Below are 27,658 nucleotides of genomic sequence, written 5' to 3' on the forward strand. Positions count from 1 at the left end.
TCTGCCTCTACGAAAAATATCTTATGTGTCAATATTTATTTATGTTCATAAAGATATTAATTATAGTATTTCATATAATAGAATATCAATAGTAGAATACTGGGTAATGTAAAAATTTTTATAAATAGATGGATCATGCAAAGTATGCATAATGCTAACTAACAAGTTAAGAGTATGGACCTCTTGAGGTGGGAGAGATGGCTCAGTGGTTAAGAGCATTGGCTGCCTTTGCAGAGGACCCAAGTGCAGTTCCCAGCACCTACATGGCTGCTCACAGCTATCTGTAACTCCAGTTCCAGGACTTTTGACATCCATTTCTAGCCTCTGCAGGCATCTGGCACATGCACGGTACACAAACATTCGAGCAGACAAAATGAAAATTAATAGATATTCTTAAATTTTTGTGGACCTCCTCCCTGGTGTGTTTTTCTGCACTTTTCCAATTTCCATCCCAAAGCAGATTCACTGCCAGTTAGAAAGAGAAATCTGTAAGTGAAACTTGGCCTGTTTTCTTACTGTACTGGTTTTTTTTTTTTAATACAGATTATTAATCCCCCCCACACACACACACAGTGCTGCGAAGCATTGAACCTAGGGCATCAGAAATACGCCAAGCAAATGATGTGTTGTAATAGCTATACCCCCAGCCCAGTAACATTTTGTTTGTTTATTTTTTCGAGACAAGGTTTCTCTGTAGCTTTGGAGCCTGTCCTGGAAACTAGCTTTTGTAGACCAGTCTGGCCTTGAACTCACAGAGATCCATCTGCTTCTGTCTCCTGAGTGCTGGGATTAAAGGCATGTGCCACCACCACCCAGCTTCCAGTAATTTCTTTTTAGACAGGGTTTGCTGTGCATCCTGAGCTGATCGCGAACACAGAATGTACCCTTGTCTGGCCAAACTCATAATTCTCCTGCCCCAGCCCCCTGAGAGCTGGGGTTACAGGCCTGTTAATGCCTACTGTTAGTGCGCTTTTATGAAAACTATGGACCTTTACATTTTTAGTATCATGTTTACCTCAGTTTGCATCTATAAAAATTATAAGCCTGAAATATTCACTCCTGATTATCATCCTATTTTTTCAATCTGAAGTTGTTTTCAGATAGAATTTCTCCACTCTTTATTTCTTTCCCAGATTTGGGGATGCTGTGAAAGGTAATTTGGTTGTCGGCACCTTATCTTGGCCATCTCCATGGGTGATTGTTATTGGCTCCTTCTTTTCAACGTGTGGGGCTGGACTTCAGAGCCTCACAGGTGCGCCTAGGCTGCTCCAGGCTATTGCCAAGGATAATATCATACCGTTCCTTAGGGTAAGTGACACTTTGTTGTGCCCTCTTTTTTCCCAGGTTTTGTAAAACATGATATCATTTTCAGCTTAACAAGTGGGAGATCATAAATGTTGAGAGATTTAGAATTTTAGTACGAGGCCCTCAGAATCCTTTGTATGTGTTTATATGTGATCGCTGTGAAGTTGTTCTTATTTTTCAGATGTCTGAAACTGGCACACTGGGTCACTGCCCCGTGCCTGATGTTTTCCCTCATCTGTACAGGTTTTTGGTCACAGCAAAGCCAATGGGGAACCTACCTGGGCCTTACTTCTAACTGCTGCCATAGCAGAGCTGGGGATTCTCATCGCCTCCCTGGATCTCGTTGCCCCAATTCTATCAATGTAAGAGCCACTTGCTCTCTTCAGCTATGGTTGTTTAATGATATATAACTTGATTTCCATTAGTCATGTAAAAGTAGTAGTAATGACAGAGTTGACCAAACACAGACTTCACTTCCCTTCCAAAATCATTCCTGAGATGGGGCTGGAGAAATGGTTAATTGGTTAACAGCATGTATTGGATCTTCCAGAGGACCTAAGTTCAATTCCCAGCCCCCATGTAGATGGTTCACAACTGCCTGTAAGTCTAGCTCCAGGGGACCTGATACCTCTGACCTTTGTGGGCACTCATATGAACACACACACTTAAATCCTTAAAAGAATATTAGTTGGCCAGTGGTAGCACACACTTTTAATCCCAGCACTCGGAGGCAGAGGCAGGTGTATCTCTGTGAGTTTGAGGCCAGCCTGGTCTACAGAATGTGTTCCAGGATAGCCAGGGCTACATAGAAATCCTATTGCAAACCACCCCCCCCCCCAAAAAAAGGAAAGAGACAGACAGAGAGAGAGAAGGGAGGGAGGGAGGGAGGGAGGGAGGGAGGGAGGGAGGGAGGGAGGGAGGGAGGGAGGAAGGGAAAGCAAACAAAGAAAGCATACTTAATCCTGAGAACTTTCATGTATAAGGCCTTTAATTATGACTTAATTTAATGGGGGGTGCTCCTACCTATATAACTTCTAAAGTTTCTTGTATCCGTCTCCTTTTCCTTTTACCTGTGACATTCTGATGACTAGCTGTGTGCCTGACACTATAATAAGCTGGAAATGTAACGACGTGTAAAGCCCATAGTCTCGAATATCTGATGGTAGATAAGGAAACCAAGAATTCCCCCACATAGTGCAATGAATGGAGAATGGCAAAGGTCAGCACTGGGTGCCACGAGGGCATCTGAACAGGGAGGATTCCTGTAGACGTGACAGCTGTGTCTTGAAGGCTGTCTGCAAAGGCAGCTGTTGTTAGTCTGCAGTTACAGGGATTCAGTGCCCTCTTCTGGCCTCTGCAGTCATTAAGCACAGTGTTCTGCACATACATATCTCAGGCAAGACACCATACACATAAAAATAAGTAAATCCCTACTTAGCATCATGGTGCAGACCTTTTCATTCCAGCTCAGGAAGCAAAGACAGAGAGATCTCTGGGAGTTTGATGCCAGTCTGGTCTATATATCTAGACAGTGAGTTTTAGGACAGCCAATGTTGCATAAATGAAACTCTGTTTCAAAAACTAATATAAAATAAAAGGTGGTGTGTGGAGGGACGAGAAGAGGATAATGTTGGGCTGGAAATGGAAAAAAGAAGTGCACTAGGGTGAAAGTACTAAAACAGAAAAGAAAGACGTTCAGGGGTTTGAAATAGGCAGAATCCTAGACTTGATAGGTGAATTTGGAGGGAGAATTAATAAGGAAGCAGAAATATGGGTTTGCCCTTGAACATCTGGGTAAATAATGGTTGTACCAAACTTACCAAACTGGAGAGATGGTTCAGTGGTTAAGATCACTGACTGCTCTTCCAGAGGACCTGGGTTCAATTCCCAGCACCTATGTGGCTTCTCAAAGTTTTCTGTAATTCCAGTTCCAGCACCCTCTTTTGTCCTCTATATACTAGAAGCACACATATGGTACACAGATACAGAAAAACAATCATACACATTAATTTTTTAAAAAAAAATGATTTTTGGCCATCAGCCCAAAGAGAGGATAGGAAGATGAACAGGTTTGCAAGGAAAATGTTTTCGATTTCTTTACTTCCTGTTTGATAAATGGTTGGTGGTCTGTAAACAGAGTTTAGTAGCACAGAAGCCTCCAATTATTTAAAGTCATCCTAAAAGAATCACTTTAAAACAGTTCTTCTCACTGTTCTTATCCAAGGTTTTTCCTCATGTGTTACCTCTTTGTGAACTTGGCATGTGCCTTGCAGACATTACTCCGAACCCCCAACTGGAGGCCCCGATTCCGCTACTATCACTGGTGAGTCCTCATCTTGTTCATCATCTTTCTAGAAATCTAGGATATTATGGGTTCTCAATAAAATCTCTTTATTTTTCAGCTGTTCCATACTATGTTAATGTTCAGTTGTCAATTGAATTTCTTCTTTCCTATTCTTTTATAACTGTCTATATCACTTCATAATAACTGACAAGATCCACAGAACTATTAAGTTCTTACTTATAGGCTGCTTCATTTCTAAGGTTCAAACCTTCCCTTTGCACATCTACTCTCCTATTTTCTCTTAGCTGAGTACTGGATTTCATCCCTTATCTCTACTTTTATATTCTCATCAGTTTTCATTCTCACAGTTATCAGAATTTCATTTAGTAATTAAGAATGTGGACTGTGTCGTGAGGGCACCCAAGTCCTCAGTTCACCTTGATCCTTTTGAGCCCTGTAATATGCATGAGCGCATATAGCCTCATGAGCTCTCATTTTACTAATTCATGACAGGGAGTCACGCATCTAAAGTGCAGTGCTGGGGCACAGGACAGCTCTCAGTGAAAGCTGTGCTACCACAGTAAAGTCTTGCCAGTCCTAAAGGAGCCATCCAAGGTTCATGTCTTTCCTGTGATCATATGATCGTGTGGGTTTTTATGTTCAGGTGTGCCTGTTGCTATGTTGCTATTTTCTAACTTTCCTTACTCTGGCTTCACTTACCAGTAGCGGCCTGTGGTGTGACATTTATGTAGCACGAATGCATATCCTAACTGGGCTTAGCACCTCCCATCCTCCTCCTAGCTTTAACATCAGTTAGAAGTTTGTGCTGAGATTTTTGGTGTTATATCTTAATCTCCAAATTAACTGTTCTTCTGTCGACACTTTAGCATTCATCACAGGGTTAGAATGTGACTGCACACGAAAGGGCTTCAGTGATACACTGTCTGCATAGTTTATCTGCCCAAATCAGCCACTCGCTATAAAGAGCCAACAGCAGCTTCTCATCAGTGGACTCTGCACTTATGGGGAATTAAATGCCCATAAAAAAATGTTAGGAGCCGGGCGGTGGTGGCGCACGCCTTTAATCCTAGCACTCAGGAGGCAGAGGCAGGCGGATCTCTGGGAGTTCGAGGCCAGCCTGGTCTACAAGAGCTAGTTCCAGGACAGGAACCAAAAAGCTACAGAGAAACCCTGTCTCAAAAATCCAAAAAAAATAAAATGTTAGGAATACTTCTATGAGAAAAATTTAACATCACGTTTCAGATTCTTGACTGTGTTCAGTCCCCACTTTTCCAAATGCTTATTAATTGTCCTTGTGGCTGATAACGCTGTTGCACCCCTTTTTATGTTTACTATCGTCCAGCAGCAGGAAGCACCCTCTGTTACTGAAGGCACAGGGTCCACCCTGTATGGGCTAGGTGTGAAGGCTCAGTGATAGATGGCCTGCCTACATGTGCAAGGCATTGGGTTTGAGCCACAGCACCAGAAAGAAGGAAAGAGGCTATGGATATGATGGGTTTTTCCTAATAATTATTTTCATTGTATTTAGCAGAAGTTCTGTCTATAATTGACTGGAAATTTAAAACAAAAAAATTTCCAATCCCCGCCGCAGTACAGGAAGCATTTCCTAGAACTGTTATCTTTTCTTGCTACTTAGAAAGATACTTGTTGATCTGTATTTTTGTTTTCATTTTCTAGGGCCCTGTCTTTCATGGGAATGAGTATCTGTCTAGCTCTGATGTTTATTTCTTCCTGGTATTATGCCATTGTAGCTATGGTGATTGCTGGCATGATCTACAAGTACATTGAGTACCAAGGGTAAGTATAAATTTTGCCTTGCTCACTGCTGAGAAGGTCAAGAATGACGGGTTTGCCATGCATGGTGGCACACACCTGTAGTCACGGTACTCAGGAAGCTGAGGCAGGAAGATTGAAAACTGAAAGCCAACCTGAGCTGCATATCAAGATTCTCTCTCAACAAAAAACAAAAAGAAAAAAAAAGTGATGCAGAGCCTGAGATATTGATGGCTCAGTGGTTAAGAGAGTTTGGTTTCAAGAACTCCCCAGGCAGCTCACAACCACCTGCTAGTCCAGCCCCAGAGGATTCAACACTGATTTGGCCTCCAGGGACACCTGAACATTCATGAGCATTTCTATACAAAGATGTGTACACATAAATAAACTTTTAAAAGTACAGAACAAATGTAAACATCTTATCTAAACTTTTCAAGCAAGGGATAGTCTGAAATGGAATTAATCCTGAATAGCATCCAAGCAACCAAAATCCCAGACAACCTCCAAACATGGGAATAAATTATATCCTGACTCAGCAGATTACTTTGGACTTTCCATTATTTTCAAAATCACAATTACAGGTAATTTCTTAATTTGAATTTATATTCCACATAGTTGCCTTTGAATAGACAGATGGTGTTGTGGACCATCTGTGGTTTGGGATGGTCAGCCTCGTAGGGGGTCCTCATGCTGATAAGGGACAGTAGACAAGGTACAACCATGAGTCTTAGTCTTCTACCTTGGACGTGTGTTACTGTGAGATTCGGAAAAGCCTGGGTTTTATTCCTTTGAATTTCTTCTCACTGCAGTATAAACGGACTGCTCCTCTTCTCCCCTCCCCCAGGGCTGAGAAGGAATGGGGTGATGGCATCCGTGGGCTGTCCCTCAGTGCCGCTCGCTTTGCTTTGCTCCGCCTGGAGGAAGGACCTCCTCATACTAAGAACTGGAGGTAAAGCGATCAGCAGACCTTAGTGGTGTTTGCACACAGCTAAAGCACACAACAGTGCTCTCTTGATGACCAGATTAAGACTGTGTGGCTCAAAGGAACTGGTTTCCAGTTTTGAACTATCCGAAAATATGGCTGCCTTACTTATTGTATGCATTTATTGTATGTTGTTATTCTTTGAAGACTGGTCAATTTTAGACAATACTGAGAACATTTGAAATAACTCAGAACCATCATTTACCATTCCTCTTATTTCATCCTTCTATCAAGTCAAATGTTTTGTAAAGACCTCCTGAGAGAAGGGATGAAGTTGCTATGTTTCCCACACCTAAGTGTCTGCTTCCTCACCTCTGCACAGGCCTCAGCTGCTTGTATTGCTGAAGCTGGATGAAGACTTACACGTCAAGCACCCTCGCCTCCTCACCTTTGCCTCCCAGCTCAAGGCAGGAAAGGGACTCACTATTGTGGGCTCTGTCATCGTGGGGAACTTCCTGGAGAACTATGGGGAAGCTCTGGCTGCAGAGCAAGTAAGAAACGTAGTCCACCGACCTGCGTTCCTCAAGTGCTTTGTGCTTTAATGGCCTACAAGAAGGCCAGCACTGTTTGCAGAGAAGGGTGAGGTTCTCTCCCCAAATGATAAACCTTTTATGTTAGCATATAATAAAAGCTGGAAAATGCTTTTATTCCTAATTATTTAAAAATATGTTTCTGAGCCTGGCATGGTAGTGCATGCCTTTAAAATCCCAGCACTTAGGGATTCAGAAGCAGGTGGATCTTTGTAAGTTCAAGGCCAACCTGGTCTTCAGAGTGAGCACCAGGATCCTGTTTCATAAAACCAAAACCAAAAGCTTTTCTATATGTACCCTTGAAAAGAGATTGCTGAGGAAATCATGGAGGACATAAAGCATTTGAATGGTACAGCAGATGTAAAAAAAAAAAAAATCAGTTTATAAGAATGTTTTTGCATAAGTGTTGACCAACTTTGAACATAAGATTTAGTAATATTTTTAAAAGACTTATCAACTTTATGTGACACCTGTAAGCTAAGTTCAGATTAGAAGGAAGCCCTCAGGTTTCTTTTTTTTTTTTTAATTTATTTATTTATTAAAGATTTCTGTCTCTTCCCCGCCGCCGCCTCCCATTTCCCTCCCCCTCCCCCCTCAGGTTTCTAAGATAAACTTTTTTCTGTGTGACCTAGGCTTCCAACTCAGTGCTGCCTTTTGAACAGTCGTAATCCCGAGACAGAAGGAGCCAGAGTAGATGTCTACTCTCCCCATTTAAAGCATTTCCCGTGAGATTATCAATAAACATCATTTTCAGTTAGACTCCAAACGCTGATCTGAAAGGAAGAGAAATCGTGAGAATTTATGTTCGACTATGATAATGTCCCTGAATCTGATGGCAGCATAGTTCAGAGTACATATGCGCTCACAGAGAACTTGAGTTTGGTTCCCAGCATGTACACACACAATCAATTTTTAAAGTTAGTCCTTTTTTTAAATTAGAAATTCTGGGAAATATTAATCCAGATGACAAAAGTCAATTTTTAAAAAGCATATGGCTGGCCGGGCGGTGGTGGCGCACGCCTGTAATCCCAGCACTTGGGAGGCAGAGGCAGGTGGATCTCTGTGAGTTCGAGGCCAGCCTGGTCTACCAAGGGAGTTCCAGGACAGGCTCCAAAGCTACAGAGAAACCCTGTCTCAAAAAACCAAAAAAAAAAAAAAGCATATGGCTGCAAATCAATATCGTTACCCTAGATAACCACTAATTTAACTTGTGTCTTTGAGAAAATCATATCTATTTTGTACATCATTATTCCCATTCCCTTTCCAACAGAGGAGTTGGGTAAGAATAAATAGGCATGTGATACCGCCTCTAAGTTAACTTGACTAAATGCAGCATAATAAATTAAATGCAGGTGTACTCAGTCATTATTCAAATGTCAGAATGAATATACGAAAAAGAGAAGGGGAAAAGGGAAACCTTACCTGAGAAAATTCTCAAGTGAACTTCAGGGATCATCAGATTATTAGGTTATTAGGATGCCTAGGTTTCCTGAAAGATTAAGGAATGCCTGGGATTAACAAGATTATGGTGTTGACACTAGTGAATTTGAACAAGATTATGGTGTTGACACTAGTGAATTTGCCTTGTCAATCAAGAAACTATGTCCACTACTTTTTGGACAGCCTTGTGCTCAGTGCTTCACCTGAAAAGGAAGCAAACAGAATAGAGGAAAGGGAAGACGAGCTACATATGGACCACCAGCTACAGATACGCACGTAGGCAGTAAGCACTTCTAAAGTGAAACAAATGAAGCAAAACAAAAACAAAGATGGCGCTTCAGTGGAGCACATTGAAGTCTTTGGACTTTTATATTACATTATGTTACTACATCTATTATATTACAGTATTACATTGAATTTAGAGAAAGATGGGAATACAATAACGAGAAGGGATGATGAGTTAAAAGGTTCAGGGCAAAGCAGTTGTGCAGGACAGAAACCAGACAACACAGTTGAAGTTTTGTATGTTTTTCAGACCATTAAGCACCTAATGGAGGCAGAAAAGGTAAAAGGATTCTGCCAGCTGGTGGTGGCTGCCAAGCTGAAAGAGGGTATTTCACACCTCATCCAGTCCTGTGGCCTTGGAGGCATGAAGCACAACACAGTGGTGATGGGCTGGCCCAATGGCTGGCGTCAGAGTGAAGATGCTCGCGCTTGGAAGACTTTCATTGGTACAAAACTGTTTCCTGTACTGACCTAAGGGCCCAGAGAGGGATCAAGTTAAATCTGTCACGCTAACTCTTATAAAGTAGAGACTGTGCTGTGTTGAAACATGCTGCTAGAAGGCCACTTAAAAACTCCTAATAACCTGTTACCTGCCCTGTCCAACTTTACGTTTATGCTCACAAATTATTTATCTATGTCAAGTCTCATCTATTGTCATATTCATTTGTCATTTTCATTTTGATGTCCTCACAAGAACTAGAAAGATTGTCTTTCATCAGACTCTCCCAGATTCATACTTTAAATGTGTAGTATCTCTAGTTTCCTAAACCGTGTTTCTCCATTCATTACTAGCGCTCTAGACTTCCCCCAGTGACCTCTGTCTCTTCGTAAAGTGTGATGTGTGGTGTCAGTAGGACACATTATTCCTTCCTGTCCTGAGATGGTGGGAAGCAGAGAAAGTGCAGCAGCTCGTTTGTATACGGATATATAAAACCCTCTCTTCTCTCCATAGGCACAGTTCGAGTGACAACTGCTGCCCACCTAGCCCTGCTGGTGGCTAAAAACGTCTCCTTCTTTCCCAGCAACGTGGAGCCCTTTTCTGAGGGCAACATTGACGTGTGGTGGATCGTGCATGATGGGGGCATGCTGATGCTGCTGCCCTTCCTGCTGAAGCAGCACAAGGTACTCTGGGCACTCTTGCAAAGCATTCTCTTGCTGGCCTGGCTCACTACGTGCATTATTATTTAACTGAGTAGTGGTGGCACTTAAAATCTCAAGAGTTGGGGCTTATTCTGGGCTGTCCCATAATCCCAGCTTCAACATTATTAGAAGTAGAGTGGGTTTAGGGTTTTTTTAACTTTATTTTATTTTGTTGCTGTTGTTGTTGTATGTTACCAATCCACCTTAAGTGGACTCCAACAAGGGTACTAAAATTCCATATGAGTGTTTGAAACAAACAAACAAAAGCAACAGGAACACATCAGTTTCAGGGGTAAGTATGTACATGTTGTGCCTGCCATACCCATATATACTCATTCTCCGATATGTTTGTATGGTGTCATTGTTATGCTGTCTGAATAAAGCACTCTCGGTGGATCTTGGATGGGGTTATGAAGATGTGTTTTACCCTCCCCATATGAAACCAGCAGCTGTTCCTGCAGTAGGCAGCAACTTGGTGTTGCTGAATCAATTCTGACTTTATTATCTGGAGGTGGCATTCTATCCCACAGATTGATAGTCTTACACACTGCCTTCCTGCATCCTGAGGATGCAGACTGAAAGTACTGTTCTACCCATGCTTCTGCCTTAAACCATTCGCCATTGGTGGTCAACCCAATCCTCAGTCCCTTGTCCTTCCAAGGATTTTACAAATTAAATTCCAAGAGTCAGGGACAAACATCAATTTCACAATACTACATGAGCAAATTTTTTCTTGTAACAGAATTAAGAACTTAGAGCCAGCAATAATGAAGGATGCTGGTAGATCCCACCACTCAGGAGGCCAAGGTGGGAGGATCAAAGTTCAAGGCCAGCCTGAGCTATTGTGTTAACTTAGATTGTATTTAATGTGTTGCTTAGTCAAACCTCCAGCCCACAAGTTCCAGAATAACCATTCTGAGACTTAATATTAATTATAAACTGTTTGACTAATGACTCAGGCTTCTTACTGACTAGCTCTACATATAAATTAACCCATTTCTAATAATCTGTATATCGCCACATGCCCCGTGGCTTAACAGTAATGCTCTGGCATTGTACTCCTTCGAGAGCTGCTGGTGTCTCTCTGACTCCACCTTCTTTCTCCCTTTATCTTTGCTTGGAATTCTCACCTGGCTCTATTCTGACTGGCTATTGGCCATATCAGCTTCTTTATTAACCAATAGTAACAAAACATATTCACTGCATACAGAGAGGCAACTCACATCATTTTACACTACTACAAAAATGAATCAAGCAGGAAGCAAGGAACAAATACTTGATACTACAGCAAGCTCATCCTAGGCACAAATGTCTCATTTTAGGGAATCACTTTTTCCCCTTCATGCACCTAATTTCCCATGTACACATGGCATTTCATCAGGTATGGAGAAAATGCAGCATAAGGATCTTCACAGTGGCCCAACTCGAAGACAACAGTATCCAGATGAAGAAAGATCTGGCCACCTTCCTGTACCATCTGCGCATTGAGGCAGAAGTGGAAGTGGTGGAGATGGTGAGGAAGTGGAACTTGAAATAGAGGAGAACACCACTCCCTCAACCCCAGCTCTCTTCTAGAATCTAGTCTGGGATATTAATCAGCTATAAATGTGTGGTTTAACCCCCTAGTCCTAAAAAAAAAAATCCTAATTTATTGACCTAAGTAAGTAGGATGTATAAATGTTTGGGAGTTTTTTTTTATTTGCTTTCGTTTTAAATTATCTATATTTTTATTACTCTATGTGTGTGTGTGTGTGTGTGTGTGTGTGTGTGTGTGTGTGAGAGAGAGAGAGAGAGAGAGAGAGAGAGAGAGAGAGAGAGAGAGAGAGAGAGAGAGTGTGTGAGTGTGAGAGTGAGTCTCCGGACCCAAATTCATGGCATCAGACTTGGCAGCAAATGTCTTTATCCACTGAGTCATCTTCCTGCCCCTGGAGTTACTTTTTCTTTGCTTTGTTATTTATTACACAGCTCATACATACATACATACATTATATATTGATGTTTGATCGTATATATATATATATTTCAAACTCTTAGCTGCTTAATATATTTATTAATATTCATGTTAAAAATCACACTAGCTTTGTATGGAAAATACAAGGTGCAGTATTTTGTTTCAAGGCCACAAATATGGTCAAATCATGGAAAATACTCAGTGACTGTATTTAATCTCCATCCCTGAAATCATGTCCTTATAACTCAAGACTGAACAAAATAGGAGTGAACGGTTGATGTGCTGACAGTTTTTCTGAATTAGGTCAATGTGTAAAAATACAAATTCTGGCTAACCCTCCTTTCTCTCTGTGCTGTCTGTGGCAGCACGACAGTGACATCTCTGCCTATACATATGAGCGCACCCTCATGATGGAGCAGAGGTCCCAGATGCTCCGGCACATGCGACTGTCCAAAACAGAACGAGACAGAGAGGTAAGAAAGAGCTTGCTGGATTGACCTGGCCTGGTCTGTGAGGTCTGACAGTGATATCAGAAGACAAATCTTTTCTTCTCATTTTTTCAGTTATTCCAGTATAGCCTATGGTCCTTTCAAAACAGTTAAAGCATAAGAACAGGGAGAATAACTGTTTGACCTTTCCTAGGCACAGCTGGTGAAAGATCGAAACTCAATGCTACGCTTAACTAGCATTGGTTCTGATGAAGATGAAGAGACAGAAACTTACCAGGAGAAGGTACACATGACTTGGACCAAGGATAAGTACATGGCAACCCGGGGGCAAAAGGTCAAGTCAATAGAAGGATTCCAGGACCTACTTAATATGCGTCCGTAAGTGTTTCTACTCACAAGCTTATCCTGTAACAATATAGTAGTCTATGCAGTGGTACATGTGACTTTACCTGTACAAGCTAACCATCCTTTTCTCCTCTACATTGCTTATTTCTGTATTATTTGTCTATTATTAAAAAATAAGAAAGCAGGGGCTGGAGAGATGGCTCAGTGGTTAAGAGCATTGCCTGCTCTTCCAAAGGTCCTGAGTTCAATTCCCGGCAACCACATGGTGGCTCACAACCATCTGTAATGAGGTCTGGTGCCCTCTTCTGGCCTACAGACATACACACAGACAGAATATTGTATACATAATAAATAAATAAACATTTAAAAATAAAATAAGAAAGCAGAATGAGAAAACCAAACCAGGCCAGCGAAATAATGGCTTGTTGCCAAACCTTAGGACCTGATCGTGAGCACCAGGACTGATCTCCCAAAAGTTGGTGGAAGGAAAACCAACTCCCAAAAAGCTGCCCTCCTACACACACACACACACACACACACACACACACACATATTATGACATTATGTAGTCAAGTGAAAAGGCTCTGGCATCCAAACAAAGAGCTCTTATAACTGGCTTTCTTCTCGCCTTAGCTCTCTCACTTCTTCCCCACCAGGGACCAGTCCAATGTGAGACGTATGCACACAGCAGTGAAGCTCAATGAAGTCATAGTTAACAAGTCCCATGAAGCCAAACTGGTTTTGCTGAATATGCCAGGACCACCCCGGAACCCTGAAGGTGATGAAAACTGTATCCTTCCTGTGAAGGTGCCAATAGGAAAGAAACCTTCGTTTGTTATGAGACAAGGCAATGGTTAAAGTCAGTCTGTTCTCCACTTTCCCTCTGAGGAAGAGCTAAATGCTATAGGTAGGGATGCTTCCAAAGTTGTGAGATTAACTGGTTTCCTCTCAGGCAGCCGGGGCAGGGAGTTACTATGTACTCTCTGAATCCCAAGACTCTTAATTTTCAGCAATAAACCTAGAGACAGAACCCACATCCATTCTCCTTTCAGGATCCTCTGCAAAACCGTCTTCTGGATGGAGTTAGGGGAGAAACATTGGAGATAGAACTTCCTAACAAAGGAAATGGCCTAAGGCTTCTTCTTCATCCAGGGTTATGTTTATGGGAACCCTCTAGCCCTGCAGTGAGACCGGTCCATTCCTAGGAGCACCATTGAGGAAAGGGGGGATGGTTCATTAATGGAAAAAATGGTATGAAAATCTGACTCACGCAGCTTCACTTAGAAATTCTGTGGGATCACTAGAGATCTTTTGAGCTGGTATTTTTTTAGCCCTTTTCTTATATTTTGGCATTTTTGTCAAAAGAAAAAACATACTGTCAGTTCTAGTTTTCAGTTCGTGTGCATACACATGTGTACAGGCACATGAATATGCATGCTCCATAGCATGTAAAGGTCAGAAGGCACCCTTTGAGAATCAGACTCAGCTACTCAGGCTTGGACACTTTTACCTGCCCCTACTTTAATGTGTCTGTTGCCTGCATGTATGCTTGTGCACTTTAGTTGGTGCTCATGGAAGTCTGAAGAGAGTGTTGGACTTCCTGGAACTGAGTTACAGATGGTCATGGGCCGTCACATGCATGCTGGGAACTCATACTCTGGCCTCTGCAAGAGCATCAAGTGTTCTTAACCACTGAGACATCTCTCCAGCCACTTAAAACTTTTTATTTATGCCAGGCATTGTGATGCACCCTTAATCCCAGCATTCAGGAGGCAGAGGCAGGCAGATCACTGTGTTTCAGACCAGCTAGTGTTACACAGTGAGAGTCTACCTCCACAGTATTTGTGTGTTCTCCCCACTCATTACAAAGAATTGAACTCAAGTTGTCAGGCGTGTACAAATTCTTTCAATAGCTGAGCCATCTCACTGTTTACCCGGTTTTAAATCACATTTAGCAGATAACAAATAAGGGCTGGGGCTTATTCAGTGGTGGAACGTTTGCCTAACATGCATGGGACTCTTGGTTCAGGTCCCAGTACTTGAAGGTAGGGAGGAAGGAAACAGATGAGAATACCTTGTATTAAATATGCAAAGATCTAGATCCCAAGATTATTTCATAGATTTAAAACTAAATCCAATTCCAGGCTTGGTGGTGCAAGCCTGTAATCTCAGCTACTTAGAAAAGTAAGGAAAAACTAGAGGTCTGCCCAGGTGCCATGAAGAATTAACACTGGCCTGGGCAATTTAGTGAGACAGTTTACAAATTTCAGAAATTAAAATCAGAGCAGGTGAAACAGTTGCATAGTAGGGTGTTTGCCTAGCATGCACAGGGCCCTTGTTTTTATGCATAGCACTGCTGAAATGAATGGGTGGTGAATGTACAGATGGATGTTGAGTCCAAAGTTAAGGCTTTTCCAATTCTGAATATATAATTATGAAGAGGAGTATGCTGAGTTTGCAGCTCTGTGATCAAACAAACTTGGGTTGCTGGTGCCAGGTTATAGTGTGCTATTCATCTGCCTGTTTCCTTGACAACTTCTGAAGACATGGAATTCCTAGAAGTACTCACCGAGGGATTAGAGCGAGTCCTCCTTGTCCGGGGCGGTGGCAGTGAAGTAATCACCATTTACTCCTAATCAGCTTGTGCAAGATTCTCCTTGGTCTTACCGTCACTAAGACTCATCGCCCATGGAGATGACAGCTCTTTCCTACCACTCCCACTCTACTCTTGCGGAGCTGAGCCCCAACTATGCTCTTGGACAACATGATCTGCCATCCCAGCAGAGGCAAATACTCCCTTATGATCAGAACGGCCAAGTCCTGAAAGCTATTTCCATGGCAGGAGAAGGCAAGCCAAAACTGCTGAAGGTAGTGAGTTAGTAAAACATATGCTAGAAACTAAACTAAAAGCAAAAAAAAAAAAAAGTTAATATCCAACATTCAGGATGAGTCTCAGAAGAAGACACGGTTCAATGATGACACCAGAGAGCCTGTCAGTCTCACCTTAGCAAAAAATGAGCGTGGCCGTTACCATTGTTGGAGATAGCCTGCGGCAAACGAAGTGAAAATTTAGGATGCTTATACAAAACCTGAAAACTAGCTGCAGCTTCTACTTTTACTCAAAAATCAGATCCCCCAGGTACTAAGTTTTACTGTCTGTGCTGTGCCACTGTATATTTCAACGGTGTTTCTTTTAAAACCCATGCTGTGGTTGTGATGCAGACAGTGTTACTATGGAAAAAGGTTTTTGAAAGGTAAGATGTTTTTCTGGTTTTCAAATGGCTAGACAGGATTCCAGAGAGTACTATTAAAATGTGCAGAAATAGAGTCTATGATTAGCTCTGCGACACAAAGCACACAATGTATTATCTTAAGAATTGGAGGTTGTTAAGCAGCTTAACCAGGAGGGTTTCTTCTTTTATCCTTAGTAGGCACTGGTTTAAAAAAAAAAAAGCTCTAAGTAAGAGACAGAGACAATAGGAGTGTGTACTGTTACCTCCGGGACAGAGACAATAGGAGTGTGTACTGTTACCTCCTGGGCTCCTGGCTTTAGAGACAGAGACAATAGGAGTGTGTACTGTTACCTCCGGGGGCTCCTGGCTTTAGAGGGGTTCAGCAGGGGAACTGGGCATGTGAGAGCCATACCCTTTACACGGTGCCAAAATTATCTGTCTAAAGTGGCAGACAGGTTCGCATTGGCCTGACATAAGCAGCTTTTTTTTCACAAGAAATCAATCTGTGGCCTCTTCACCAAAGCCATAGTGAAGACTTGAGGCGCTCGCCTCCATGCCCAAAGCTGAGCTAGCCCCCTTGCAATGTTATTCTTCACTCAGACTCCAGAAATTTGGCTCTGAACCAAGTGGTTCCCTAAGCCAATGATCTGCTCTGTCAGTTTTGTTTCCAGAAATCTCTAAATGTGCCAAGGAAATACTTGTGTAAGCTCAGCTTCTTATTTTCCTAATTTATCGATCATGAACACCCGGCTTACCAGCATAGGAAGTCTTTGTGGCTGAGCAGTAATTTCAAGTATGTGAAACCTTCATATTCTTTACAAGATAGTTAAGAGACTGTCTTCCTGCTTACATACATGACTGCTTTTAAATTCCCCTTATGGTAAATTTGCCACAGTCCATACCCTGGAGGAATGGAACACCCAAAATTCATCCTGAGACAGAAGACCCTCAAAATAATGGCCTAAGAAGCTGAGTCATGTGATTTGTTCTTAATCCTCCCACACACACACCCTGCCCACCTGCCACTCAAGGTAGCATAGAGGATGCAAAATTTTTTCCTGCTCCTCCCAGCAGAGGGTAAAAAATGTCTCCAGTTCCCTTTCCAACACTCAGTTCTATAGTTGAATACAGTCCCCTAGGCTCCAAGGTATTAAACACCCATTCTGTAAAAGCCAGCCTGCCCATGAACTGCCTAACATCTACCCCTGATCAAAGTGATACCACCTTTTTAGCTATCAAATATGGGCAGAGAATAAAGTTAACGTTTAGAAAGGCTGTGGTTAGAGCTGTGTAAGAATCTTTTAAAGGGTAAGAAAATTAGTAGCTATTAATATAGCTATTACTTCAGTCCCTAAAGCATAAAATCACTGTTACATGGAAAAATGGTTATTAGGCCAGATTTATACTCATCTCTGTCTAGAGCATTTCATGTCTATGTGTTGCTTATGTTGTCTGTCTGCAAAGTGTCTTTATCTCTTTTAATCACTGCAAATAAAGCAATACTGAAAACTTGAGAGAAAATGCACCTTAGGGGAAGGGGCCAAATGTTTCTAGAGGGAAGAGAAAGGCCTTCTCCTGCCTTCTTAGAAGACCCAGCTTGTGTGTCTTATCTATGAGTTATCAGGCAGGCTGTAACATTCATTCTCCCCCAGCTGGCCCTCAGCCTTCCATAGCGATCTTAAAAGCTGGAGTTTGAACTGCAGGGCCTGCTTGACAAGTGCCAGTTTCCTCGTGGCAGAGGAAGTCACTGCTCTTCCTCTTCCGTCGCATCCTATTCTTGTGGCCCCAAGGATCCCATCAATCCTCATTCCCCCAAATGTTAAAAAACTTCTTATTGTGGATATTAAAATAAGTTAGACTGTAAGCATATTTACATGCTCTTTTTTCTGGTTTTCTTTTCATCATGTAAAATTTGAGTCCAGGAGAGAAGTTTCTCACATCTTCCAAAAAAATGTCTGATATAGAATCTTTGTCTCTGCTTATGCGATATAGAAGTGAAATATTAACACAGACATAAGGGGAACTTGAGAAACTTTTAAAGCATTGTTCTCAACCGTTTAATTTATTGAAAGGAGATGCTGCTACTCAGCGGCTGCTGTTCTTTTGTTTACATAGTCTGGTTTTGTCTGTTTTGCTCTGTGCTGAGAACATAAATAAAGTTTTCTACATTATTTTCAGTCACAAGTTGTGCTATAGTTTCTTTTCTGCTGTAACACGCTGCACATTGTCCTCGTAGAATCTGTCTCTCACCATGAAAGAACTGCAGACTTTTTGGTTCTTCTCAACATGCGTGATTATTCTAAGTGAGCACACTAAGGAGCTGTGAGCTTAAGCAGAGTGCAGACGAGGCCCATGCAAACGAGGCCTCTACACATGGACACCGGGTGCTTACTGGGTTCACAAAAGTAATCCTCCACCACTGAACTCCATTCTCTAAAAAAAGAAACAGCAAAGAGGTGAACGATGCATAACTTACTCAGTTACTTAATCACACGCTCTGCCATACACGACACTAACTTCCAAACTCCTAATACTTTTTATTACTTAAAAAATGAACTCTTGGGCCAGCTAGAGGGCTCAGAGGGTAAAGGCACTTGTTGCCAAGCCTGATAACCTGAATTCAGTTCTCAAAACCAATATAATAGAAGGAGAAAACCAACTCCTGCAAGTTGTTCTCTAACCCCCACAACACACACACAGAGGCATGCAATAAACATGACAATGTAAAAATAAAGCTTTAAAAAAAATTAAGTGAACTCTCAACACCAACTCTAATTCCCCCATCAAATGATCCATACATCCCATTTGCCTGAAACATTAACCTTACCTCAGGGGGCTCAATAAAGGCTAGCCAGTCTGATGCGTGTGTAGGCAACAGTCCCATGGACTGGCACTTGTAAACAGCCAATGCCAAACCCATCAGGTTCCCAATGAGATAGACCAATCCTTGAAGGAACTTCTGACTTGAACTCTCCAGCATCTTGAAAGCTGTTAGGATAATAGATATTGTCAAAATCCTTTTGTCTCCCACTATGAATGAAAGCAACTATGAATTTATACATACATACACAAGATTGTAAATAGTATCACTCCAAGTACACAGAAAACTACACACCATCTTCTTTTCATGCCACCACTCTCATTACCACCCTGTGCACCCTCTAGCCAAAAATAAACCACAGAAATTGCCTTCAATCTTTAGCACCCATTGAAGGGTGGTTAGTTTATGAATACTTACTGGCTGAAATGGCCATCAGTGCTTGGATGGGTCGCCAGGCCATCATACACACCATCATAGTAGGGAAGATGGAGATGGTATTGCCTGCCATGTACATTATGAAGAGGTTCATAGGAATCTGTTTGAGGGGACCCAGGGCGATGTCCCAGCAGCGCTAAAACAAACACACGGTTTAAACCTCTGATCAGTACCTCCATTCAGTCTCACATTTGCAGTATGATGCTTCAGTCAAATGAACAGAAGTTTCAGTTCTCTGCTTGTCTGAGCTGTTTTTCAGCTCCGTCACCATTTCAGGTTACTACACTCTTCCCTATACAAGCTTTCCAGGGGTTCTTTTTGTTTGGTTTTTCTGTATAGTCCTGGCTATCTTGGAATTCAGAAATCTGCCTGCCTCTGCCTCCCAAGTGCTGGGATTAAAGGCATGTGCCATCACTGCCCAGCAAGTTTTGAGAAATTTATAATTTTCGTTCCTTGAGACCACATCTTGCTATGTCCAGGCTGACCTCCAACTTGAGGGTTTTTTGGTTTGTTTTTTGTTTTTGGTATCATCTTCTCAACTGATAGGATTGTAGATATGCACCACCACACCACATCCAACTAGAAATTCATAATATTAATGTACAGCACTCAGTAGGCAGAGGCAGGCATATCTCTGACTTTGAGGCAAGCCTGATCTACAAAGCAAGTTCTAGACAGCAGGACTGTTTCACAGAGAAACCCTATCTCGAAAAAAAAAAAAAACAAAACAAAAACAAAAAAGAATGTGTGAGAAGTTTCAGAATCTAGTTCATGAAAGGAGACAACACACTAAAGTTTGAGAAGAAAACAAAAATGAGAGAAATTCATTAATAAATAAAATCATCAACGGTAAACTTGGGTTTTTGCAAAGACGATAAATTCAATTCTGGTAAGTGAGGAATTGGAAAGGGGAGAAGACAACTTTTCATGTCCAGAAGGAAGAGGGGACAGCTCTATGGATCCTGCAGATGTTACACTGGCCACATTAGAGACTACTCTATTTATTTGAAATTTTAGGAAATGGATAAATTCCTAGAAACATGGCTTATACAAATGGCATAAGAAAAAAGAAACAAACATAGTCCCATGGCAGTTAACAAAGCTGACCCTATAATTAAGCCCAGATGGCTTCTCTTGGCAAATTCTGATTATTAAAAGCTAAAAATAAAATCAAGTCTTAAACTCTTTTGGAAGGAAACAAAATTAAACTAAAAATTCTACAACTCAAAACCCATAAATACCCGAACTTTAAAATCCCATTATGAGAAGTGTATGTGTGTGTAAATAAATATATCTTACTCATGATTGAATCTAAATGCAAAAATCCTGACAATGGCGCTGAAGAGATTGGCTCAATGTTTAAAAGTATTTGTTGCTTCTGCGGGGAACGGATTTGGATCCTAGCACCCGTATCTCTTAACTCCAGTCGTGGATCTGACCTCTGAAAGCACCAGGCATACACAATACACACTATGTATGTGAAGGCAAAACACTAATAAACATAAAAAAATAAACTTAATCTTGACAGTATTGGCAAAGTAAATCTATATAAATATAATAATAACTATTTTGTTCACATTTATAAAGCCTTATTTGTAAATAATTTCCTATAGATCATTCATAGAACACAGAATTGTTATAAAAGTATTTTATAATCTGCCTTTTAAAAATGTAATTTAATAATTTACTATAATGTAATCATATTATACTTTGATGTGCCAAGATGAAAAATTATGAGATAATACTTATAAAAATTAATAATGGCTCTGTCATTTTCATATTGTAAAAACAATGTGTGCATTCCTTGGAATAAAAATCATGTATTCAGCAATATTAAGGTTGTGAGGGAAATATAAGAAGGAAAATATCAAGCACCACTCTAAACACTTGGGACACAGTTCTATTGTAAAATCCCTGCTAATATATCTTTACAAGAGGGATAAGACAGATGATGAATAACAATTGCCATGTGATATGTTTTTTAACATATATAAAAGACACAGAAAAACACAAAGGATACAGAGTGCCATAGAGAGGCTTAACTATGTAACAGTTCAGAGAACCTAAAGGAAAGGAGCAAGCAAGCTAGTTATAAAGGAATCCAGAGGAAATGCATTCTAAGAATAGAGAACAAACACAAAAAGCAGGGAATGGGAACTTGTTTGGAATCCTTAAAAAGCAGCGAGGAAACCATTATGATCAAAGTAAACAAATGCAAAAATGGTAGGAGATAAGGCTAAAGATGCTACGAGGAGTCTGACTGGTATATGCAGAGTTATGTATAATACTAAAAAGATTTTGTTTTTTTTTAATGCTGAATGAACATGGAATTATAGACTGATTTTGAGAAGGGATGATCTGGCATGTTTTAAAGGGATCATTTTGATGGCTGTACGTGGAGACTACAGGGGGACAAGGCAAAAGCAGCAAGATCAGTTAGAACTCTATACAGAAAGGGATATTGGGAATCTGAGAAGGGGGAGACTTGAATATAGGTTTTCTTTCAAAATGGTGGTGGTTTCATTGAGGGTATACACTGTTGTATATCATCGAATTGTACCCTTTTAGATTAGAGGTTCCCAAGCAAGGGCAATTTGCCTCCTGGAAAACATCTGGCAATGCTGGAAACATCTTTGGTTCACACAATTATGGGAAGAGATTGTAGAGATCAGGAGTACTAAACAGTACCCAGTACAAGTCCCCACAACAAAAGAAGTAATTAGCCCCCAAAAGAAAATGGTGCTGAGGTTGAGAAACCATGCTTTATTATAAATGGAGGAAGGGGCTGGGCAGTAGTGGCACACGCCTTTAATTCCACCATTCGAGAAGCAGAGACAAGCAGATCTGTGAGTCTGAGACCAGCCTGATCTACACTGCGAGTTCCAGGATAAGGCTCCAATACTACTGGGAAACCCTGTCTCGAGGTAGACAGACAGATAGATAAAAACAGAGGGACGGAGAGGCAGTTGGTAATGATTAGTCTACTGCAAAAATCTGGGTGCAGGGTGGTGGCTAGGGCTGGGATGATGTAACAGTGAAAGCAGTAAGAAATGATAGCAGGATTGGGATTTTGTTTTTGAAAGTACAAAGTAACACAGGGATGGAGAGATGGCTCAGAGTTTAAGAACATCAGCTGCTCTTCCAGAGGTTTCAATTCCTAGCACCCTCATGGCAGCTCACGCCTGTCTGTAACTCCAGTTCTAGGTGATCTGACACCTTCACACCAATTCACATAAAATAAAGTTAAATTATTTTTTAGAAAAGTAACACAACATCCTAACAGACTGAAAGTATGGTGTCAGGGAACTAGAGTAGAAAATTATGACTTCAGGGAGAAGGTGTTGCCACCATGCCATTTTCAACCTATTTCACAGACGTATTATTTTCAACTAACCACTTTTGGATCTTATATGTAAGATACTGTAATATGAATCTAAAGCAGTTTAGCTCCCAAACACTCAAGCAATGGCTGTCTTTACCTCTCCTCCGGAGAGCAAGGTGAGAAAGGGCTGGCCCAAACGCTACAGTGACATCTAATACCTCTGTACCTTCTCCACCAGGATCCGGTCTGTCTCTTGCACGCTGGTATCAGGCACTTGCTTGTCCAAGTAACCGACAGGATAGAGTGAGTCTCCCTGGCCACTGCCCCGGTCACTGCGGCCCCTAAAGAACCAAACCAAATCAAGAGACTAAGACTGCCACTTTCCAAGCCCGCATTTCCAGGTCTATCAATCACAAAAACAAAGATCCTCAGGAGTCGCTACCCAAATCAGACCCTCTCGTGCGTTCCCAGACTACTGGAAAGGCTAAAATAAAGATCCTTAGGGTAAAATAACTTCCACAGCACAAAACCGTCTCAGGAGAAGTTTGTGCGCCATCCACCCGTGTGGGAAACTTGTGGCCCAGGTCCGTCTGCAGGATTTCGGGCTCTAGAGAGAAAGGCTGGGACACCGAGCTTCGCTCAAGAGACTCACCTGCTGCTTCCTCCAGGCCCGCTCAGCTCAATGGCCCACTTGAACCGCCGGCCTCGGTTGGCCACCAGGCCCCCCTGGGTCGTCATGACAGCAGCCACAGGGTAAAGCTGCGCGGACCCTCCCGCCGCAGCGCTCCTCTGGAAGGAACCAGAGACGGTGACCGTCCGCACTCCGACTGGCTCGCTGACGCCACAGCGCACTTCCGGTGCATAACATGTACGTCACGCGCTCCCCGGAAGTTCGCGCTCGAGTGTCCGGAAAGACGATCCCACCCGGGTGTTTAAAATAGCCGGAAAGCAAGGCGGTCCAGAAGGCAGGCCCTTGAGACCTCCCTGCGAATACACCTCTCGCTCGAGCTCCGGCTTCTTAGGTGCGCGCCGCCGAGCCGGAGTGAAGTCCGAAATGACCGGAATTGAAGCCAAGACGAGCCCACAGCTGAAATCCTGTTTTAAAGCGAAGGTTACCCGGAATTGTGTGACCTTGAGCGAGTTATTCAGCCTCTGGCTACTACTTGTCCTCGTGTTGCAAGAGCTATACATTTGGGTTTTTGTTTGTTTGTTTTTCCACTTAATTCGCAAACTAACCCAATGAGGTTGACACTGGGAGCGTAAAGACACGTGGGCTCAGGATCTAACTGGTCTCCTTTTAAGTCTCCTTTTAAGACTTACTGTGTCACCTCGACTCCGCCAAATCCATTGTTCCTCCTGCGTCGAGCAAAAATGGAATGATGGCCTACTTTGAAGTTCTATTGTGGGATTAAATAGGATTTGTAACCTACGCCTAATTTTTTTATTAAGTATTCATTAGCATTCCTGGAAAAAGGAGTTATATTCGATAGCTTGTCTGTATTGTAATTTGGCCTATTATTGGAAAATTGTTTCTGCTCTCTCCTTTTTTAATTTTAGTGTGAAGATCATCTAGTACATCTATTCCCTTAAGCTATCGTACTAGGAATGGAACTGTTAGATCGGAGAGTATGTATATTTTAGAAGAATTGTTTTAAATGCCCACGTTTAAGTTTAAAAAAAAAACAGTGGTTTATTTATTTTACTTAGTTTTATTTATATTATTTCCAAGTAATTTGTCATGGCTGCTGTTTCGAGGAAGGGAGTGTACGGCCGTGTGGCTGAGGATAAGGCTGAAAAGGCCTGCTTGGCCACCTACGAGTGTGGTGATATACACACGTTGAAGATTCCCACCTCTGCTCTATTTTCCAGTTTTGTAGTTCTGTGTGCTGTGGGAGCATTGTCTGTACTGCAGTATGGGCAGATACAGCAACACAAATTGGAATAGAGTGGAACCTGCCCCCTGTAGGCAGAGTCGTCCTAAAGGGTAAGATCAGTAATGCTGGCAGTTGGTCTCCTAATCCATGAATTGTTTCAAAATCAACTCACAGGTGATGCCCGAGTAAAGAAACATGTATCCATAAAGTATGACACACCAGAAACAAAAAACAGTAGAGTACCCTGGAACCCTTCAGAAAAATGATTAGTGCCTGGGCACGGCTTCCCAAGATTCTGAACATCTCTATGCGTGGGCCCTGGGCATTAGCATTTCTTGTGGTTCTTTTGCTAGTACTATACAGAAAGACTTAAAAATCACTGAACTAAAGCTTTTTATTGCCCTAAAATACTAAAGTTTTACTTTTTACAATTGAATTCAAGCCTCTTTGAGAGGCTTTTCTGAGAACCTTTTTGCGTACCTCTGACTGGACCAGAAGTGAATTGGAAAACTCAGGAAATTGAGAATGCTGAAACTGTAAAATAAACATCAATTTTCTCTTACTTTGTATTTTTGAGCAACCATTATTTTAGTTATACAAAACAGACAACACTCAGTTTGGTAGCTCGAGGGTTATTTTGTTTTGACTTAGAATGTGTGACGCTTGCACGTTTGTATGTATCTTGCAGGGCTGGGGATCAAGCCCAGGGCCTGATACACACTAGGTGGCTGTTGTATTCTGGAGCGGAAACCCTCTCTTGTGTTTGTTTCTGTATTTCATCCTTGATTCCTCCTAGGTGTCAGAAAATTTGTTTCTTGTCATTTGTCTCCAACTAGTTGCATTTGGGTTAAAACCTGAATGGGGAAACTTTTTATTCAGACAGATTTGCAAAGAAGGATATCTCTAGAGAGAGATCTTTTATAGACATGTCATGAGTTTTCTTTTGTAGTGTCTGACAGTATCTCTATAATCCTATTTGACTACCCTTTCTTGTCCAACCAGTTAGCCCAGCATGCTCTAATAGCCCCTGAACCTCTTTGCTGTGTCAATAAATGAGTCGCCTTTGCAAATCCTTGCTATTTTGATTCTGTTATCATTATTGACTCTCAAAGACCTCCTTTCGTGATGCTTTGTGTGTGTGTGTTAGTAATAGGGTCTTAAAGGGAAACTTTCACCCTCTGTTTTGTCTGTCTGGGTTTTCAAATCATGTTGGAGGGCTGAGAGACCATACCTTACTAATTACTCTTGGATGGCCACTTAATATCTACAGGGATTCTAATTTTTAGATGTTTCCTTTTCTAGTGCATGATTGCAATGACATGAGATGCTCCTCCCAGGGTCAAACAGACTGGTAGAGTAGTGTTCTGAAATGATGTTGATTTAGTCATACCATTCTTGGCCATTACCTTTTCTTCATTTCAAGAGCAGTGTTGTGCAATTCACATTTTAACAAGTTCCCATTATAGTCTGCTTTCCTGCAGCACTTGCTGAGGAAGCTGGGAGGGTTGCCATTCCCACAGAGCCCATTAAAGGATGAGAATGACAACCGTAGCATGAGTCATAATGATATAACACGATGGCCTAACAGGTCTTTCCAAGTTTCGTTACTCTGGCTGCAGCCATTCATCCCAGTGAGTGATTTAAACCTCTTGAATGTGGACTAAAGTGTCTCTAAATCAGAATGACCAATCCAGGTCCTTTAGAAAAAAATTCCATTGTGTCCATTTTTAAAACAGCAATCAGTTGAAATATAAAATGTTGTTTACAACCCTAGATTTCTGAGGGACTGTGATGGGCTAATTAATGTCTAGGTCTCTCACAGATGTCTTATGTTGAAATCCTAATCCCTAGTGTGATATTTCTTGAGATAGGGCTTTGAGAAGCATTTAGGATTGGATGAAGTCATAAGGGCGGAGTCCTTCTAGTTGCAATAGTAACCCTGGAAGAAGAGAGAAAATACTGAAAACAGCCTTCCCTCCTCCCTGCCGAGTGAGAATTCAGCGAGAAAGCAGCCATCTGCAAACCACGAAGAGAGCCCTAACCTCTGGACTGAACTAGCCCACACATTGATTTTGAGCTTCCCAGCTTGCAGAACCATAAGAACTTAAGTTTCTGACGTCTAACTCACTCATACTTTACTAGATCAGCCCAAGCAACTCATCAGAGGGGAGAGCAGAACTCAGTAACTTTTAATGCTTCAAAAGATAATCATTCCTTAAAACGCATGTATGGGGAGCTGAATAAAATCACCTGACAGCCTGAGCCTGATCTCTGGCATCCACATGATGGAAAAAGAAAACTGACCTACAGACACAAATAAATGAAAATAAAAATACATTTATGGGTGGAGTATTTGATTTACTCATTATATTAATAGAAACATACTAAACTCTATTAACTTACTCTTTTTTATTTAATCTGTCTTGGATATCTTCCACGTCTGTCACTCAGATCTAGATCTAGGCGATTGTTTGCCGAGGATGCAAAGTCTATGTGGCATGGGTGCATTTGAACTTTGTCAGTCTCCAACTGATGGACATTGAGATTGTTCCCATCTTTCACTGTTACACACACACACGCGTGCGCACGCACACGTTGTTGTGAACATTCTTGGGTACAATTCTGTAAGAGAATCGCACACTTAGGATTTGAGCTGTTGATAGGTTCAAATGTCTCTTCTAAAATGCACTGCTTTCTGGCTCCAAGAGAGCTGTAGATGCTCAGAGACCTGTTGTCCTCTCCATAGACCCCCCCCCCAAGCCCTTTAACACTTCCCTTGTCTATCCACCAGAAACAAACAAAGCTGTTATTACTAACACAAAGCAGGGCGTTGGCATTATAATGAGACAATCCCGAGTCCGCTAAACCAGGAGCTGCCTTATCTGGTGCTGCTGCTGCTACTTCCTTCCACAGCCTGCACAGGAAGACGGGGATTGACTTTGCCAAAGTTAACTGGCTGGAACTTCCCAGAGGTGCTTGAAGCAGAGCAGTGGCTGCTGCTTATGGATCAGATGATCTGTCGCTGTGAGCCCTGTCCTCTTAGTGTCAGTTCAAGTGAATGAACACAACATACAAGGCCGTCGATGCTTCAGTTCCCTAAACCTCCAATCCAAATCTTCATACCAGTCATTTGGCACCTGGTGATGGGTCAGTCCTCGGAAGAATGAAGTAACCGTCACTGCCCTGCTTAGCATTTCTGCAGAATCCTCAAGTACCTCCAACCACCATCTTTTGATAAACCCAGGTGCTTACAACACTCTGGGTTGCTGTGTAGGTTTCAGTCTTTGTGCCCACCAGTCTCCAAAGCGGTCTTCACTCTGCTCACACAGGGTAGACAGCGATCCTTGCACTTACTGCCCACTCCCTGTTCTCTCTCTGGAACAGCAGAGCTGTGAGAATCCTGACCAGCATGTCAGGCCCAGTTCAAACCCTCTTTTCACCACCCCACCCCTAATTCCACTAAGAGAT

The 27,658-nt window shown here is 41.9% G+C and overlaps 2 protein-coding genes across 6 annotated transcripts in view; one reads left to right on the forward strand and one right to left on the reverse strand.

The window, feature by feature from the left end:
- The window catches only part of Slc12a6 (solute carrier family 12 member 6), a 90,775-nt gene extending 72,853 nt beyond the window's left edge, over positions 1-17,922 (forward strand). For all 3 annotated transcript variants that reach the window (XM_075961708.1, XM_075961709.1, XM_075961711.1), the window contains 13 exons: positions 1,134-1,308; positions 1,549-1,667; positions 3,530-3,628; positions 5,288-5,407; positions 6,228-6,332; positions 6,688-6,856; positions 8,871-9,066; positions 9,573-9,742; positions 11,142-11,273; positions 12,077-12,184; positions 12,354-12,538; positions 13,162-13,295; positions 15,050-17,922. In XM_075961708.1, the coding sequence (XP_075817823.1) occupies positions 1,134-1,308; positions 1,549-1,667; positions 3,530-3,628; positions 5,288-5,407; positions 6,228-6,332; positions 6,688-6,856; positions 8,871-9,066; positions 9,573-9,742; positions 11,142-11,273; positions 12,077-12,184; positions 12,354-12,538; positions 13,162-13,295; positions 15,050-15,141 (1,804 nt within the window). In that variant the 3' untranslated portion in view covers positions 15,142-17,922. The remainder of the gene's footprint in view (positions 1-1,133; positions 1,309-1,548; positions 1,668-3,529; positions 3,629-5,287; positions 5,408-6,227; positions 6,333-6,687; positions 6,857-8,870; positions 9,067-9,572; positions 9,743-11,141; positions 11,274-12,076; positions 12,185-12,353; positions 12,539-13,161; positions 13,296-15,049) is intronic.
- On the reverse strand, positions 17,782-23,170 carry Emc4 (ER membrane protein complex subunit 4). Of its 3 annotated transcripts, XM_075961714.1 has the most exons (5): positions 22,969-23,170; positions 22,543-22,657; positions 18,977-19,130; positions 18,566-18,726; positions 17,782-18,171 (listed from the first exon to the last, which is right to left on the reverse strand). In XM_075961714.1, the coding sequence occupies exons 1-5, from the start codon at positions 23,052-23,054 to the stop codon at positions 18,136-18,138; spliced, it is 552 nt and encodes a 183-aa protein (XP_075817829.1). In that variant the 5' UTR covers positions 23,055-23,170; the 3' UTR covers positions 17,782-18,135. The 3 variants fall into 3 exon arrangements, with proteins under 3 accessions (XP_075817829.1, XP_075817828.1, XP_075817827.1); XM_075961713.1 differs by lacking the exon at positions 22,969-23,170 and having other exon boundaries at positions 17,983-18,171; positions 22,535-22,656; XM_075961712.1 differs by lacking the exon at positions 22,969-23,170 and having other exon boundaries at positions 17,983-18,171; positions 22,474-22,607.
- Between the last annotated feature and the right edge of the window lie 4,488 nt (positions 23,171-27,658).

This window comes from Microtus pennsylvanicus, chromosome 2 (genome assembly GCF_037038515.1).
Source record: "Microtus pennsylvanicus isolate mMicPen1 chromosome 2, mMicPen1.hap1, whole genome shotgun sequence".
NCBI classification, from domain to species: Eukaryota; Metazoa; Chordata; class Mammalia; order Rodentia; family Cricetidae; genus Microtus; species Microtus pennsylvanicus.